Below are 16351 nucleotides of genomic sequence, written 5' to 3'. Positions count from 1 at the left end.
GCTGTCAGTGTGAGTGGACCAATTCAGTTTGTCTGTGATGTGTATGCCGAGGAACTTAACTTGCTACCCTCTCCACTACTGTTCCATCGATGTGGATAGGGGGGTGTTCCCTCTGCTGTTTCCTGAAGTCCACAATCATCTCCTTAGTTTTGTTGACGTTGAGTGTGAGGTTATTTTCCTGACACCACACTCCGAGGGCCCTCACCTCCACCCTGTAGGCCGTCTCGTCGTTGTTGGTCCGCAAACTTGATGATTGAGTTGGAGGCGTGCGTGGCCACGCAGTTGTGGGTGAACAGGGAGTACAGGAGAGGGCTCAGAACGCACCCTTGTGGGGCCCCCGTGTTGAGGATCAGCGGGGAGGAGATGTTGTTGCCTACCCTCACCACCTGGGGGCGGCCCGTCAGGAAGTCCAGTACCCAGTTGCACAGGGCGGGGTCGAGACCCAGGGTCTCGAGCTTGATGACGAGCTTTGAGGGTACTATGGTGTTGAATGCCGAGCTGTAGTCGATGAACAGCATTCTCACATAGGTATTCCTCTTGTCCAGGTGGGTTAGGGCAGTGTGCAGTGTGGTTGAGATTGCATCGTCTGTGGACCTATTTGGGCGGTAAGCAAATTGGAGTGGGTCTAGGGTGTCAGGTAGGGTGGAGGTGATATGGTCCTTGACTAGTCTCTCAAAGCACTTCATGATGACGGAAGTGAGTGCTACGGGCGGTAGTCGTTTAGCTCAGTTACCTTAGCTTTCTTGGGAACAGGAACAATGGTGGCCCTCTTGAAGCATGTGGGAACAGCAGACTGGTATAGGGATTGATTGAATATGTCCGTAAACACACCGGCCAGCTGGTCTGCGCATGCTCTGAGGGCGCGGCTGGGGATGCCGTCTGGGCCTGCAGCCTTGCGAGGGTTAACACGTTTAAATGTCTTACTCACCTCGGCTGCAGTGAAGGAGAGAAGACCGCATGTTTTCGTTGCAGGCCGTGTCAGTGGCACTGTATTGTCCTCAAAGCGGGCAAAAAAGTTATTTAGTCTGCCTGGGAGCAAGACATCCTGGTCCGTGACTGGGCTGGGTTTCTTCTTGTAGTCCGTGATTGACTGTAGACCCTGCCACATGCCTCTTGTGTCCTCACCGGGGTCTTGATTGCAGTTCGGTGTCGTAACTGACTTCAGTGGGAAAATGCTCACTTTTGATGGCCACTGGAGAAGTATTTATTATGGATCCCTATTAGCTGCCAAAGCAGCAGCTAGTCTTCCTGGGTCCAGCAAAATTAAGGCAGTTTATACAATTTTAAAAACATTACAATACATTCACATATTTCACAACACACTGTTATCGTGTGTATGGATGTGTCTGTGCCAATGTTTGTGTTGCTTCACAGTCCCCGCTGTTCCATAAGGTCAAAAAAAAAAAAAAAAAAACATTTAAATGAAATTGAACTGCTTGCGTCAGTTGATGTGGAATAGAGTTCCATGTAGTTATGGCTCTATGTAGTACTGTGTGCCTCCCATAGTCTGTTCTGGAATTTGGGACTGTGAAGAGACCTCTTGTGGTATATGCATGGGTGTCCGAGCTGTGTGCCAGTAGTTTAGACAGACCGCTCGGTGCTCTTCACTGATCAATCCTGGTTTCAACTGTACTGGGCAGATGGCAAACGTATGGTGTCGTGTGGGCGAGCGGTTTGCTGATGTCAATGTTCTGCAAACAATTCCTGGAAGCTGAAAATGTCCAAGTTCTTCCATACCAGACATGTCACCCATTGACTATATTTTCGTATGCTCTTGATCTTCGTGAACGACAGCGTGTTCCAGTTCAGGCCAATATCGAGCAACTTCTCACAGCCATTGATGAGGAGTGGGACAACATTCAACAGCTTGATCAACTCTGTGAAGGAGAAGCAAATGGTCACACCAGTACTGACTGGTTTTCGGATCCACGCCCCTAAACTAAAAAAAATTAAAAAATATATCTGTGACCATCAGATGCACATCTGTATTGCCAGTCATGAAATCCATAGATTAGGGCATAAAATGTCTTTCAATTGACTGATTTCCTTTATGAACTGTAATTCAGTCAAGTCTTATTTAAAATATGTTTTATCTATATTTGTGTTCAGTGTAGACTCCCCTTTGAGAACTTTGCACTGATTTTAATTAGTTTTGTAACTACTGGAACGGAACAAAATACAGAGAGGTTTGAGGGTGGCCTTTATTATCATTACACTAGTGGAAGTTTGATCATTTAAGGAATTAGGGATATTTCTAAAGTAGACAAAATGTATACTAATATTAAACCCTTGAATATGTAGGTTGCAGGTTTGTACATCCAGATGTACACTATTTATACAAAAGTATGTGGACACCCCTTCAGAAATGACTGAATCCTGCTATTTCAGCCACACCCGTTGCTGACCGGTGTATAACATTTCTGCCCTGTAAGTGCTGCTGTTGTGAAGTGGTAGGCCACACAAGCTCACAGAACGGGACCTCTGAAGCGCGTAGAGTAGAGTGTAAAAATCGTCTGTCCAAGTTACAAACTGCCTCTGGAAGCAACGTCAGCACTAGGACTGTTTTTTTGGGAGCTTCATGAAATGGTTTTCCATGGCCCAGCAGCCACACACAGGCCTAAGATCACCATGTGCAATGCCAAGCATCGGCTGGAGTGGTGTAAAGCTCGCCGCCATTGGACTCTGGAGCAGAGGAAATACATTTTCTGGAGTGATGAATCAAGCTTCACCATCTGGCAGTCTGATGGACAGATCTGGCTTTATAGCGGATGCCAGCAGAATGCTACCTTCCTGAATGCATAATAGTGCCAACTGTAAAGTTTTGTGGATGAGGAATAATGGTCTGGGGCTATTTTTCATAGTTCGGGCTCGGCCCCTTAGTCCAGTGAAGGGAAATCTTAACACACCAAGCATACAATGACATTCTAGACGATTCTGTGCTTCCAACTTTGTGGCAACAGTTTGGGGAAGGCCCTTTCCTGTTTCAGCAAGACAATGCCCCGTGCACAAAGCAAGGTCCATACAGATGGTTTGTCAAGATTGGTGTGGAAGAACTTGACTGGCCTGCACAGAGCCCTGACCTCAACTCCATCGAACAACTTTGGGATGAATTGGAACACCGACTGCGAGCCAGGCCTAATCGCTCCCCACAGCAATATTTCAACATCTAGTGGAAATCCTTCCCAGAAAAGTGGAGGCTGTTAAGCAGCAAAGGGTGGACCAACTCCATATTAATGCCTGCGACGACAATATCATATTGGAATGAGATGTTTGAGTAGGTGTCCACATACTTTTGGTCATGTAGTGTGTTTTGATGTAGGAAATGTAACATATTAAATGCACTCATCTCCAGGAAGGAAACACCAAAAGGAACATGAAACACACTTTCACTATGCTTGTTCCCATACATTATTGTAAGTGCTGGGACACATGTATATACAATATGCATTGCATCTACAGTGCCTTCAGAAAGTATTGGTTCCTCTTGACTTATTCCACATTTTGTTACAGCTTGAACTCAAAATGGGTTAAACTGATTTTTGTTTCTCACTAATCAACACACAATACCCTATAATGACAAAGTGAAAGTGTTTTAGAAGTGTTTGCAAATTAAATACAAAAATAATTTACATAAGTCCTCACACCTGTGAGTCAGTACTTTGTAGAAGCACGTTTGGCAGCGATTGAAGATGTGAGCTTTCCACACCTGCAACTGTGCAACATTTGCCCTTTTATTTTCAAAATTCATCAAGCTATCAAATTGGTTGTTGATCATTGCTAAACAACCATTTTAAGGTCTTGCCGTAGATTTAAGTCAACTGTGACTCGGACACTCATTGGTAAGCAACTCTGTCTTCTTGGTAAGCAGCTCCAGTGTATATTTGGCCTTGTATTTTAGGTTATTGTCCTGCTGAAATGTAAATTAATTTCCCAGTGTCTGGTGAAAAGCAGACTGAACCAGGTCTTTGCCTGTGCTTAGCTTCATTCTGTTTTTTATCCTGAAAAATGTCCCAGTCCTTAAAGATTACAAGCATATCCATAACATGATGCAGCCACCACTATGCTTGAAAATATGGAGTGGTACTCTGTTACAGTTGAAGTCAGAAGTTACACCAAAGCCAAATACATTTAAACTCAGTTTTTCACAATTCCTGACATTTAATCCTAGTAAAAAGTCCCTGTCTTAGGTCAGCTAGGATCACCACTTTACTTTAAGAATGTGAAATGTCAGAATAATAGAGTGATTTATTTCAGCTTTGATTTATTTCATCACATACCCAGTGGGTCAAAAGTTTATACACTCAATTAGTATTCAGTAGCATAAATTGTTTAACTTTGGTCAAACATTTTGGGTAGCCTTCCACAAGCTTCCCACAATAAGTTGGGTGAATTTTGGCCCATTCCTCCTGACATAGTTGGTGTAACTGAGTCAGGTCTGTAGGCCTCCTTGCTCGCACACGCTTTTTCAGTGCTGCCCACAAATTGAGGTCAGGGCTTTTGGATGGCCACTCCAAGACCTTGACTTTGTTGTCCTTAAGCCATTTTGCTACAACTTTGGAAGTATGCTTGGGGTCATTGTTCATTTGGAAGAGCCATTTGTGACCAATCTTTAACTTCCCGACTTATGTCTTGAGATGTTGCTTCAATATATCCACAATTTTCCTTCCTCGTGATGCCATCTGTTTAGTAAAGTGCACCAGTCCCTCCTGCAGCAAAGCACCCCCACAATATGATGCTGCCACCCCTGTGCTTCATGGTTGGGATGGTGTTCTTCGGCTTGCAAGCGTCCCCCTTTTTCCTCCAAACATAATGATGGTCATTATGGCCAAACAGTTCTATTTTTGTTTCATCAGACCAGAGGACATTTCTCATGTTCTCTTTGTCCCCATGTGCAGTTGCAAACCGTAGTCTGGCTTTTTTATGGCTGTTTTGGAGCAGTGGCTTCTTCCTTGCTGACCGGTCTTTCAGGTTATGTCGATATAGGACTCGTTTTTAATGTGGATATAGATACTTTTGTACCCGTTTCCTCCAGCATCGTCACAAGGTCCTTTGCTGCTGTTCCGGGATTGATTTGTACTTTTCGCACCAAAGTACGTTCATCTCCAGGAGACAACACGTCTCCTTCCTGAGCGGTAAGGCGGCTGTGTGTTCCCATGGTGTTTATAATTGCTTACTATTGTTTGTACAGATGAACGTGGTACCTTCAGGCTTTTGGACATTGCTCCCAAGAATGAACCAGACTTGTGGTCTACAACTGTTTTTCTGAGGTCTTGGCTGATTTATTTTGATGTCAAGCAAAGAGGTCCTGAGTTTGAAGGTAGGCCTTGAAATACATCCACAGGTACACCTCCAATTGACTCAAATTATGTCAATTAGCCGATCAGAAGCTTCTAAAGCCATGACATAATTTTCTGGAATTTTCCAAGCTGTTTAAAGGCACAGTCCAGTTAGTGTACGTATACTTCTGACCCACTGGAATTGTGATACAGTGAAATAATCTGTCTGTAAACAATTGTTGGAAAGCTTACTTGTGTCATGCACAAAGTAGATGTCCTAACCGACTTGCCAAAACTGTAGTTTGTTTACAAGAAATTTGTGGAGTAGTTGAAAAACAAGTTTTAATGACTCCAGCCTAAGTGTATGTAAACTTCCAACTTCAACTGTATGTGTTGTATTGGATTTTCCCCAAACATAACACTTTGTTTTCTTGACCAAAAGTGTGTTTTGCCACATTTAAAAATAATAATATAATATAATATATGCCATTTAGCGGACGCTTTTATCCAAAGCGACTTACAGTCATGTGTGCATACATTCTACGTATGGGTGGTCCCGGGAATCGAACCCACTACCCTGGCATTACAAGCGCCATGCTCTACCAACTGAGCTACAGAAGGACCATAACAAAAACAAAAATCTTCCTTTCAGGCAACTGAGTTAGGAATAACGCCTGTATCTTTAGTGACTGGGTGTATTGATGCACCATTCAAAGTGGAATTAATAACTTAACCATGCTCAAAGGAATATTAAATGTCTGCTTTTTTTTTACCCATCTACCAATTGGTGCCCTTCTTTGCGAGGCATTGGAAAACCTCCCTGGTCTTTGTGGTTGAATCTGTGGATGAAATTCACTGATCAACTGAGGGAACTTACAGATAATTGTACATGTGGGGTACAGAGATGAGACATAAAAATAACATGTTAAACACTATTATTGCACACAGTGAGTCCATGCAACTTATGACTTGTTAAGCAAATGTTTAGTCCTGGACTTCTTTAGGCTTGCCACAACAAAGGAGTTGACTACTTATTGACTCGAGACGTTTCAGCTTCATTAAAAAAATGAATTTGTTAAAATTTCAAAAAACATTATTCCACTTTGACATTGTGCAGTACCAGTGACAAATCTACATTTTTTTTATTTTTTTTTATACACCTGTTGCTGACAGGTGTATAAAATCGAGCACAGTCATGCAATCTCCATAGACAAATATTGGCAGTAGATTGGCCTTACTGAAGAGTTCAGTGACTTTCAACGTCGTACCGTCATAGGATGCCACCTTCCCAGCAAGTCAGTTCGTCAAAGCTCTGCGCTGCTAGACCTGCCCCAGTCAACTGTAAGTGCTGTTATTGTGAAGTGGAAACATCTAGGATCAACAACAGCTCAGCCACACAAGCTCACAGAATGGGACCACCGTTCTGTGTCCTCGGTTGCAACACTCACTACAGAGTTCCAAACTGCCCATGGAAGAAACGTCAGCACAAGAACTGTTCGTCAGGAGCTTCATGAAATTGGTTTCCATGGTCCAGCAGCCACACCCAAGTCTAAGATCACCATGTGTTGGCTGGAGTGTTGTAAAGCTTGCCGCCATTGGAACGCCAACTATGTCCATACAGATGGTTTGTCAAGATCAGTGGCGAAGAACTTAAACGGGCCTGCACAGAGCCCTGACCTCAACTCCATAGAACACATTTGCGATGAATTGCCCAACATCTTGTGGCTGTGGAAGAAAGTCCCTGCAGCAATGTTCCAACATCTAGTGGAAAGCCTTCCCAGAAGAGTGGAGGATGTTCATAGCAGCAAAGGGGGGACCAACTCCATATTAATGTCCTTGATTTTGGAATGAGACGTTCAACGAGCAGGTGTCCACAAAATGTTGGTCATGTAGTGTACCTTTGTCTCAAAAAGCTGTCACAGCTTTGGAAAATCCTATGTAATTTGACATCATTAAAAAAGGGAAAAACATTCACAGAACATGTTACAAAATACAGTTACATTTTATACTCCTTTGGCAATGCAGTAGTATACTCTACAGATCTTTTGTAAAAGGGGTGGTACTAATGCACATTCTGAGAGTTTAAGGAGTTTCTTTTGTAATTATTGTCATGCACATGACACTTGCTTTGGAAGTCACTAGGAAATCTGCAACTTTAGATTTTATTACATTAGAATGTATGTTCATTTTTTTTCCGTATGTGCACTTTAAATTCATGTTTTAATGAGCCTATGTTTTTATTTTTTTTCAAGAAAAGCAAATGGTCTTTTTCAAAACGGTTGACTCCTATCTTTGCTCAACATCTTGTTTTTTTTTTGCTCTGTGAGCAAAAAAGTGAATTTCCCAAAATCTAATTTTGTCAAGCACTAGCATACACTACACTGTGCTGAATCAATGAACTAATGCTGGCTCTGTCATCACTTGATTAACTATATCAGAGCTCATCCTTGAATTTCTGCATTGCATGCGAGTAGTCATTTTGAGCAAACTTATCAACAGCTGTTAACATGACACCTAATTTAGTTAGGAAATGGCTGGGTAATTAATGGTTAATAGGCAATATCTCATTAGGCTAACACTGATGACAGAGTCAAATATACTTTGGGGATCATGTTATATTTAATCTGCAGGAATTATGACTTGTACAAATTAACCCTGGTAATTATTGCTATGTGATATTCCTTTGTCAAAAGCCCTGTTTGCATTTCTCACCAGAAAGTGGCAGGCTTTACAGAAGCTGAATAGCTTTGTTCAAACAATATTGTCTTAACATTTCAAACAAAGCAGATTAGAGTATGTACAGTAGCTACAGGTATGTTCTGTTAAACAGCAACGGTTCTTAAGAATTGGGGCTCTCAGTAGCTACAGGTATGTTCTGTTAAACAGCAACGGTTCTTAAGAATTGGGGCTCTCAGTAGCCACCGCGTTTCCTGTCCAAAGGAGGCATGTAGTAGGTCTTGAAAGCAGAGCGGTAGGACTCATCCCTTGGCTGTTGGGAAAAGAGACAAAGGTTATTAACAGATATGAACAACACATGGGTGAGTCCTGATACTGTATGCATCAAGGGTCTCAGAGTAGGAGTGTTGAGCTAGGATAAGTGTTGCCTTTTAGATCATAATGCATAAAATTACAAGGACGGGGGGACCTGATCCTAGATCAGCACTTCTGAGACGCTTGACACTTACAGCCTCAGATGTTCTGACATTAGGGTGGTCTTCCATTAGCTCCGCCTTAGCTCACTGGTCACCATAGCAACACCCACCCGTAGCACACGCTCCAGCAGGTATATTTCACTGGTCATCCCCAAAGCCAACACCTCGTTTGGCTGCCTTTCCTTCCAGTTCTCTGCTGCCAATGACTGGAACAAATAGCAAAAATCACTGAAGTTGGAGACGTATCTCCCTCACTAACTTTAAGCGTCGGCTATCGGAGCAGCTTACCAATCGCTGTACACAGCCCATCTGTAAATAGCCCATCCAACTACCTCATCCCCATTTTTGTTTTTCTGTTCTTTTGCACACCAGTATTTCTACTTGCACATATCATTCCAGTGTAAATTGCTAAATTGTAATTACTTCGCCACTATTGGCCTATTTATTGCCTTACCTCCTTACTTCATTTGCAAACACTGTATACAGATTTTTCTATTTGTTTATTTTTGTGTAACTGTTGTTTTTGTTGCACTGCTTTGCTTTATCTTGGCCAGGTCACAGTTGTAAATGAGAACTTGTTCTCAACTGGCCTACCTGGTTAAATAAAGACAAAATAATGAATCCGTGGTCACCAACCTTTTGAGTACACTTTGTGTCAAAGTGCAAGCTGAGATCTACTGTTCTGATTTTTTTTTAACTAAAAAAACATAAGCCTATGCAACATAAACCTATTAAAAACGGTACTGTAGCAATGAGGTTTGTGCAGTAAGCTATAGGCCCAAAACATGATCACCTCATTGGCTTTGCTTGACTTGCCAATGAATGCATTGTTCTTCTCAGACTATTGAAAAAACCCATTTAATTTGATGTAGTTTATATGATCACACCGGTAATCGATCAGTTGTTGTATTACTTGAGGCACAGCTGAGTGAGCATACATTTAAGTACTTAGCTTCTTTAAATTTTACTGGGCTGAAGGAGCCTGCATCTGATGGTCAGTCTCAGCAGAGGGAGAGGGCAGCAGACTGAGGGTCCGCCTCTCAATGTCCCTCTGCTCTCCCTTTCCTCCGCTGACACTGACTAAAAAGGGACACTGTCTTCCAGCTGATGGCAACTCAAATCGCACCGCATTATTTCTACCCCTTGCACAAATTTGTGTTGTTACTCCTATGACCAGAGAAAGTGAAATATTCCTCAATATAAAAAAGACCCAAGCTTATCGATACACTTTCCTACTCATTCATTGCCACTGCAGTGCTGGTTGTCGCATGAGTGGAAGTAGGGAGAACGCACATGTTATGGCTTTATAGAAAGTATTGACAGTAGAGGTTGACAGATTAGGATTTTTCAATACCGATACTGACTATTGGAGGACCAAAAAAAGCCGATACCGATTAATCGGACGATTTAAAAAAAAAATAGATATTTTTATTTGTAATAATGACAATTACAACAATACTGAATGAACACTTATTTTAACTTAATATAATACATCCATAAAATAAATTTAGCCTCAAATAATGAAACATGTTCAATTTGGTTTAAATAATACAAAAACAAAGTGATGGAGAAGAAAGTAAAAGTGCAATATGTGCCATGTAAGAAAGCTAACGTTTAAGTTCCTTGCTCAGAACATATGAACACTGGTTGTTCCTTTTAACATGAGTCTTCAATATTCCCAGGTAAGAAGTTTTAGGTTGTAGTTAATATAGGAATTATAGGACTATTTCTCTCTATACCATTTGTATTCCATATACTTTTGACTATTGGATGTTCTTATAGGCACTTTAGTATTGGCAGTGTAACAGTATAGCTTCCGTCCCTCTCCTCACTCCTACCTGGGCTCGAACCAGGAACACAACAGCCACCCTCGATGCAGCGTTACCCATGCAGAGCAAGGGGAACAACTACTCCAAGTCTCAGAGCGAGTGACGTTTGAAACGCTATTAGTGCGCACCCCGCTAACTAACTAGGCATTTCACATTGGTTACACCAGCCTGATCTCGGGAGTTGATAGGCTTGAAGTCATAAACAGCGCAATGCTTGAAGCACAGCGAAGAGCTGCTGTCAAAAAGCACAAAGGTTTATTCTTTCAGTGAAATACGGAACCGTTCTATATTTTATCTAACGGATGGCTTCCCTCAGTCTAAATATTGCTGTTACATTGTACAACCTTCAATGTTATGTCATAATTATGTACAATTCTGGCAAATGAATTACGGCCTTTGTTAGGAATAAATGGACATCACACAGTTCGCAATGAGCCAGGCAGCCCAAACAGCTGCATATACCCTAACTTCTTGCACGGAATGCAAGAGAAGTGACAATTTCCCTAGTTATAAGAAATTCATGTTAGCAGGCAATATTAACTAAATATGCAGGTTTAAAAATATATACTTGTGTATTGATTTTAAAGAAAGCCATTGATGTTTATAGACTGCCCATTTTCTTTCTACTGTGTTATTGACTTGCTAATTGTTTACTCCATGTGTAACTCTGTGTTGTCTGTTCACACTGCTATGCTTTATCTTGGCCAGGTCGCAGTTGCAAATGAGAACTTGTTCTCAACTAGCCTACCTGGTTAAATAAAGGTGAAATAAAAAATAAATAAAAATGGTTAGGTACATTGGCGCAAATGCGCTTGTTAAATCATCACCCGTTTGTCGAAGTAGGCTGTGATTCAATGAGAAATTAACAGGCACCGTATCGATTATATTCAACACAGGACACACTAGATAACTACACATGGTTGATGATATTACTAGTTTAACTAGTGATTATGTTAAGATTGATTGTGTTTTATAAGATAAGTTTAATGCTAGCTAGCAACTTACCTTGGCTTCTTGCTGACCTCACGTAACAGGTAGTAAGCCTGCCACGCAGGCTCCTCGTGGAGTGCAATGTAGGGAAGGTGGTTAGAGCATTGGACTAGTAAACGGAAGGTTGCAAAAACTAATCCCCGAGCTGACAAGGTAAAAATCTGTCGTTCTGCCCCTGAACAAGGCAGTTAACCCACCGTTCCTAGGCCGTCATTGAAAATACAAATGTGTTCTTAACTGACTTGCCTAGTTAAATAAAGGTGTAAAAAAAAAAAAAAAAAAAATTTGCCAAATCGGTGTCCAAAAATACTGATTACGATTGTTATGAAAACTTGAAATCGGCCCTAATTAATCGGCCATTACAATTAATTGGTCGACCTCTAGTTGACAGTACGGAGTAAAAACAAACATGAACTCATTCATAAAAACAGCAACTCTGCTGTAGTCGTTGAAGTCTCTCTCTAGTCATGGTTTTAAAAGTTTAGAAATCTCACAGTATCAATTTTGCTGTAGCTTTCATTTTTTTAGTAATTTAGCAGACGATCTTATCCAGAGCGATCTTATCCCCCCATTTTTTATTTTACCTTTTATTTTACTAGGCAAGTCAGTTAAGAACAAGTTCTTATTTTCAATGCCTAGGAATAACTGCCTGTTCAAGGGCAGAATGACAGATTTTGTACCTTGTCAGCTCGGGGATTTGAACTTGCAACCTTTCAGTTACTAATGCTCTAACCACTAGGCTACCCTGCCACCCCATACTGGTCCGCCATGGGAATTGAACCCACAACCCCGGCATTGCAAGCGTCATGCTCTACCAACTGAGCCACACAGGACTTTCTTTTATGCCTTCTACATTACTGCAGACATGGTAATCTGAGCCATCTGATTGGCCAGCGGTGGGCATATAATGCTCCCCTCGGGAAGGCAGGATTTGTACCCTCTGACAAATAAAATGGGAACATGTTATCCACCCGGCGCACAGGACAGCTGAATCGGGTGCAAATACCACCAAAAACGCAAAACTAATTCAAAAAATAGGAACGTAAGGTTTATCGACTTAGAAGGCCTTGGAGATCGACCAGTCAATAGCGATCGACCGTTTGGAGACCACTGCTTTATAAGATGTGCAATAAAGTAATGTCCATACAAGACTTTTGTCGTAGAGAGTAGCCTTAGGGATGTCTTAAAATAGGGAGTAGCCGTAGGGATGTTGTAAAATGTACATCGTAATGGAGTGTGTTTACCTTAGCCAACCGCAAGTGGCACTTTTTTGACGTGATGACTGGAAGGGGGGACCCACTGTGATTGATGGTAAGAGCTGGCACTGTGGTAACAGGGTAGGTGATCTGGGGTGCAGGCACTACCACATTGAGCTTTGGTAATTCCACTGGATAATGTTGGATGTTGCGTCTGATCTGAGGCTCGGCAACATGCTTTATGTTGTGCTGCAAAACAAAATAATATTAGGCCATCATGCGAGACTAACCACATCATAGCAGGGCAAAGTGCATCGCAATGGTACTTTTGGTACTATTTCCAGTATGTAGCCTACTATTACATGTCATCCTAATCTTTGTAATGGGGTTTTCATTACTCATAAAATCTGATGTAGGGTCAACCTTTTGGACCTATTTTTAAGCGATGTGGCCATCTCTTACATGCCTCCTGCCCTGTCTGGCCATGCGCCACATGTGATCCACAGAGTTGGGGGTCCCACTGCTCTGTCCTCCCTCTACAGTCCCAATGGCCCTGTGCAGACTATCAGCTCTCCTCTCTGCCAGCCTGAGACAAGGACCAAAGAGGACAGGAGGGAAGATAGCATTTACCAAATGAAAATGTATCTTACACACTACAATTTTAAGGCACAGTACAGTATGTCTGGATTTTCTATCCAGTACAGTGTGTGCTTACCGTAGCTCTCTAAAATAGGCGTGCTGTAGTGCCGCTCGTGAGCCAATGCGCTCCTCTGGGTCGTAGGCCAGCATCTGGTAGAGCAATGACAGACTGGGCGCAGAACAGTTTGGGATGAGCCGAGAGATCCCACTGCCCTTCCGTGGAGGGAAGTCAAAACGAATCGCCCTAGACCTGTCAACAATAATGTACAACAATGTCACTAAGGACAATTGTTTCCATTGAACATACTGTGAAGGTGTTGGTCTCCATTACATGAGAAACGTATATAATGCAGCCAAAGTAAGAAACGTACTGCCTGAATTTTTGAAGAAGACTGCTGTCAGGTGTACCCAAAACATCATGGATCTTGGTCACCTGATCCAACTCGTTGGTACCCGGAAACAGAGGGCTGAGACTGAAATATAAAAACATGATAATCTGTGATGCCACCAAGGCTACTTACACAACAGTATGTGTTCATGAATGTCTGACTTTGACCATAGAGGAATACATATCACTAAGGCTATAACCTAATTATAATACTACATCCTTTTTTGTCTGCTTTTTGGGTATGCAAGGATGGAAAGTACATAAGCAGTATGTAGTTTGAGAATTTGGTCATAGCCAATGACGAGAGGTACCTGATGATCTCGTAGAAAACGCATCCTACACTCCACATGTCCATCTTGTGTGAGTAATAGCCATCTGTGAGGAGGCACTCTGGGGCTCTGTACCAGCGGGTGGAAATGTACTCTGTGTAGGGGGGCTTGGAGTGCAAACTCCTGCACGAGCCAAAGTCTCCTAGTTTGAGCACATCATGCTATGGAAGCAACCAACCAAATCATGGGCAACATATGGTAAATAATGTAACAGTAACAGTTCTTATTTACAAATTAGCAGGCAAGGTTTTCAGCATTTTTACTTACTTTGATTAGAATGTTCTCTGGCTTAACATCACGGTGGAAGATCCCATTGCTGTACGAAGGTAACAAAAGAGTAAAACGGTTTACTTTTAGGGGAAGCAAAACAATTACCCTTAACCCCCCTGTAAGAAATGTAAAAAAATAAATGAATTATTTCATGGACAAGCTCCCATCCATATTTCATTCTTACCTATGCATGTGATCGAGTGACTTGCAAAGTTGATACATGTAGTGTCTGATTTTACTTTCTGGCAAAGGTTGTTGCCTCCCTGCAAGTGAGACAAGTTAGCAATACACAAGATAACAGAATTGGCAATAGTCTTTGATGTACTGTAGTTACAGTTATGGTAAAGGTTTCATGTCATTCACAGTAGCAGTTCCCTGTGTGTCTGACCTCGTATGTACTCATAGATGTTCATCTCCATCAGCTCACATACCAAGGACAGGGTCCCTGATTCTTTGTCACTGTAACACATTGAATGAATCAGACAAAATGATCATGTTATAATTCAGTTCAGGCTTCACACATACAATGAAAACAACTGTGACAAACATTGTACTCACAATATCAATTCATGCAGCTGAATGATGTTGGGGTGAGGGTTCAGTTTCTTCATGGCCTGGACTTCTCGTAGGTTGTTGGCCTGTTCCAGGCTGAGCAACAAAAAACAAAACACGTTTATTATGTGTAACTTTATCTTTCTATTGTAGAGAACATGTCTCATGACTCATTTTCAAAGATGTGGGCTTAAAAACTCTTGCCACAAAACTTCAAGCCACGTTGTCCCTCGCTGACCTCACTTGGTCAGGGTATGTTGAAACCAATATACACATCAATGGTTGACACCCAGTAGGATAGGTAGGGGTGTCATGCTGCTGCTGCTGGCTTTCGAGGCAAGGGTCCACGTACAAAGAGGATGCCATGCACCTGAAGGCAAGCAGCAGGCAGAAAGAACCATTATATACTTATGGGCAACACTCATGATAATTACCTGCTGAGTGACTGCTTCATCGTTTTACAGGCATAATATTTCCCATCTTTCAGGCTTTGAGCCTTCACCACTTCTGAAAATGTCCCTTCTCCAATTTTCTTGATTATCTTGTAATCTGCATAAGAACAAAGGAGTTGAGAAAAAAACATGCAGCTATCTACAGTAGCTGTATCTAGCAAACGCTAGCGTACTGTACTAGTTTGCTAACGTTAGTAGCTAGCTAGCTCGTTAGTACAGGCAAACAATTCGATCAACTTACTATCCATTCTTCAAAGTGTACACTCCATATAAATAAATTAGCCATAACGTTACTATCTAGGCCTATATTTAAATAACACATTGCGATATTTTCATGACACATTGTTGTCAAAGATGTGTATAACTAATCTCATTGTTCTATTTGTGGTGTTGTGGCATGTATTTCAGCTAACTAACTCCAAGATTGAAAGGCTTGGGGGAAAATACGCCTTTCTGGTCTCTAACCTAGGCTAATGAAGACATTTCTAATCTCTACTACGAGCTGGCCATGTTGGCTGGGCCGTCACCTTGGTAACCAGGCACGCCTCACCCTCAACTCTGACCTAAAAGGTGGATGATTTGAAACAAGAAACTTGTCTCGTACAGTGGCTGGCTATCTATTTCTGACATTGGACTCACACTCAATGATGTATGCACACTTTTACTGTTATGGACGTCCAAATGCCTGTATTCTGCAAATAGTATAATAATTGTGTTTTTGCTCTATTATACAAAAGGTCTGCACCCATCATCAGTCGCTCAAGCAGAGAGATGGAGCCAAATGCAACATAGCTTACCAAAAAAATGCACAAATGAAACAAACATATTTCCCATAACGTGGAGCATATTCATGTAAACATGTTGTTCGTTTGAATGCCATTTTGCGAAGTATTGATCTCACCTTTTTTCCAAAGAAGCTTGCTTAAAATGAGCTCAGATCTATTTCGATTGTACGACGTTGTATTGTTATATAGGTCCATGAAGCTTTTCCAGTCGATACTATGCGTTTTGTTTGCTTTGCGAATGCATGCTCTATTTTTCACACCAACAAGCCAATTTGTGTAATACATAATTATACGATAGCTGACGAAGAGAACGCATTTAGTACAACAATGCCCAAAATCTACCGTTAATTTGTATCTTGAAACACTCACAAGTAGCAGCGGGTGACCATCACCTGGCAGCATCAACCAACAAAATTCATCATTGCGTAATGTAAATCATTTTCGTCCAATGTCTGCGCATGCACGTGCACAAGTGTGGGTTTGTGTGCGGAAA

At 41.8% G+C, this 16351-nt stretch overlaps 1 protein-coding gene across 5 annotated transcripts; it reads right to left on the bottom strand.

Annotated features, from left to right (window-relative positions):
- Nucleotides 1–748: 748 nt before the first annotated feature.
- On the bottom strand, nt 749–16342 carry LOC118368595 (MAPK/MAK/MRK overlapping kinase-like). Of its 5 annotated transcripts, none has more exons than XM_052497097.1 (13): nt 16228–16342; nt 15056–15170; nt 14628–14717; nt 14458–14528; nt 14254–14332; nt 14067–14115; nt 13782–13960; nt 13454–13555; nt 13159–13332; nt 12906–13029; nt 12492–12692; nt 8539–8634; nt 749–8265 (listed from the first exon to the last, which is right to left on the bottom strand). In XM_052497097.1, the coding sequence occupies exons 2-13, from the start codon at nt 15073–15075 to the stop codon at nt 8188–8190; spliced, it is 1263 nt and encodes a 420-aa protein (XP_052353057.1). In that variant the 5' UTR covers nt 15076–15170; nt 16228–16342; the 3' UTR covers nt 749–8187. The 5 variants fall into 5 exon arrangements, with proteins under 5 accessions (XP_052353057.1, XP_052353056.1, XP_052353055.1 ...); XM_052497096.1 differs by lacking the exon at nt 16228–16342 and adding an exon at nt 15315–15584; XM_052497095.1 differs by having other exon boundaries at nt 750–8265; nt 15975–16260.
- Between the last annotated feature and the right edge of the window lie 9 nt (nt 16343–16351).

The sequence above is a fragment of the Oncorhynchus keta genome, chromosome 35, assembly GCF_023373465.1.
Source record: "Oncorhynchus keta strain PuntledgeMale-10-30-2019 chromosome 35, Oket_V2, whole genome shotgun sequence".
Lineage (NCBI taxonomy): Eukaryota > Metazoa > Chordata > Actinopteri > Salmoniformes > Salmonidae > Oncorhynchus > Oncorhynchus keta.
This window is presented reverse-complemented; position numbering and strand designations above follow the sequence as displayed.

What these genes read in the sequence shown, in the direction of transcription:
- LOC118368595 (XM_052497095.1), bottom strand. Translation starts at nt 16,260, where the DNA reads ATGCTGCCAGGTGATGGTCACCCGCTGCTACTTGTGAGTGTTTCAAGA. An exon ending in ATGAAGCAGTCACTCAGCAG is followed by an intron (nt 14,718 to 15,055) that starts GTAATTATCATG and finishes TTTGTTGCTCAG; the next exon opens with CCTGGAACAGGCCAACAACC. An exon ending in CAGCTGCATGAATTGATATT is followed by an intron (nt 14,529 to 14,627) that starts GTGAGTACAATG and finishes AATGTGTTACAG; the next exon opens with TGACAAAGAATCAGGGACCC.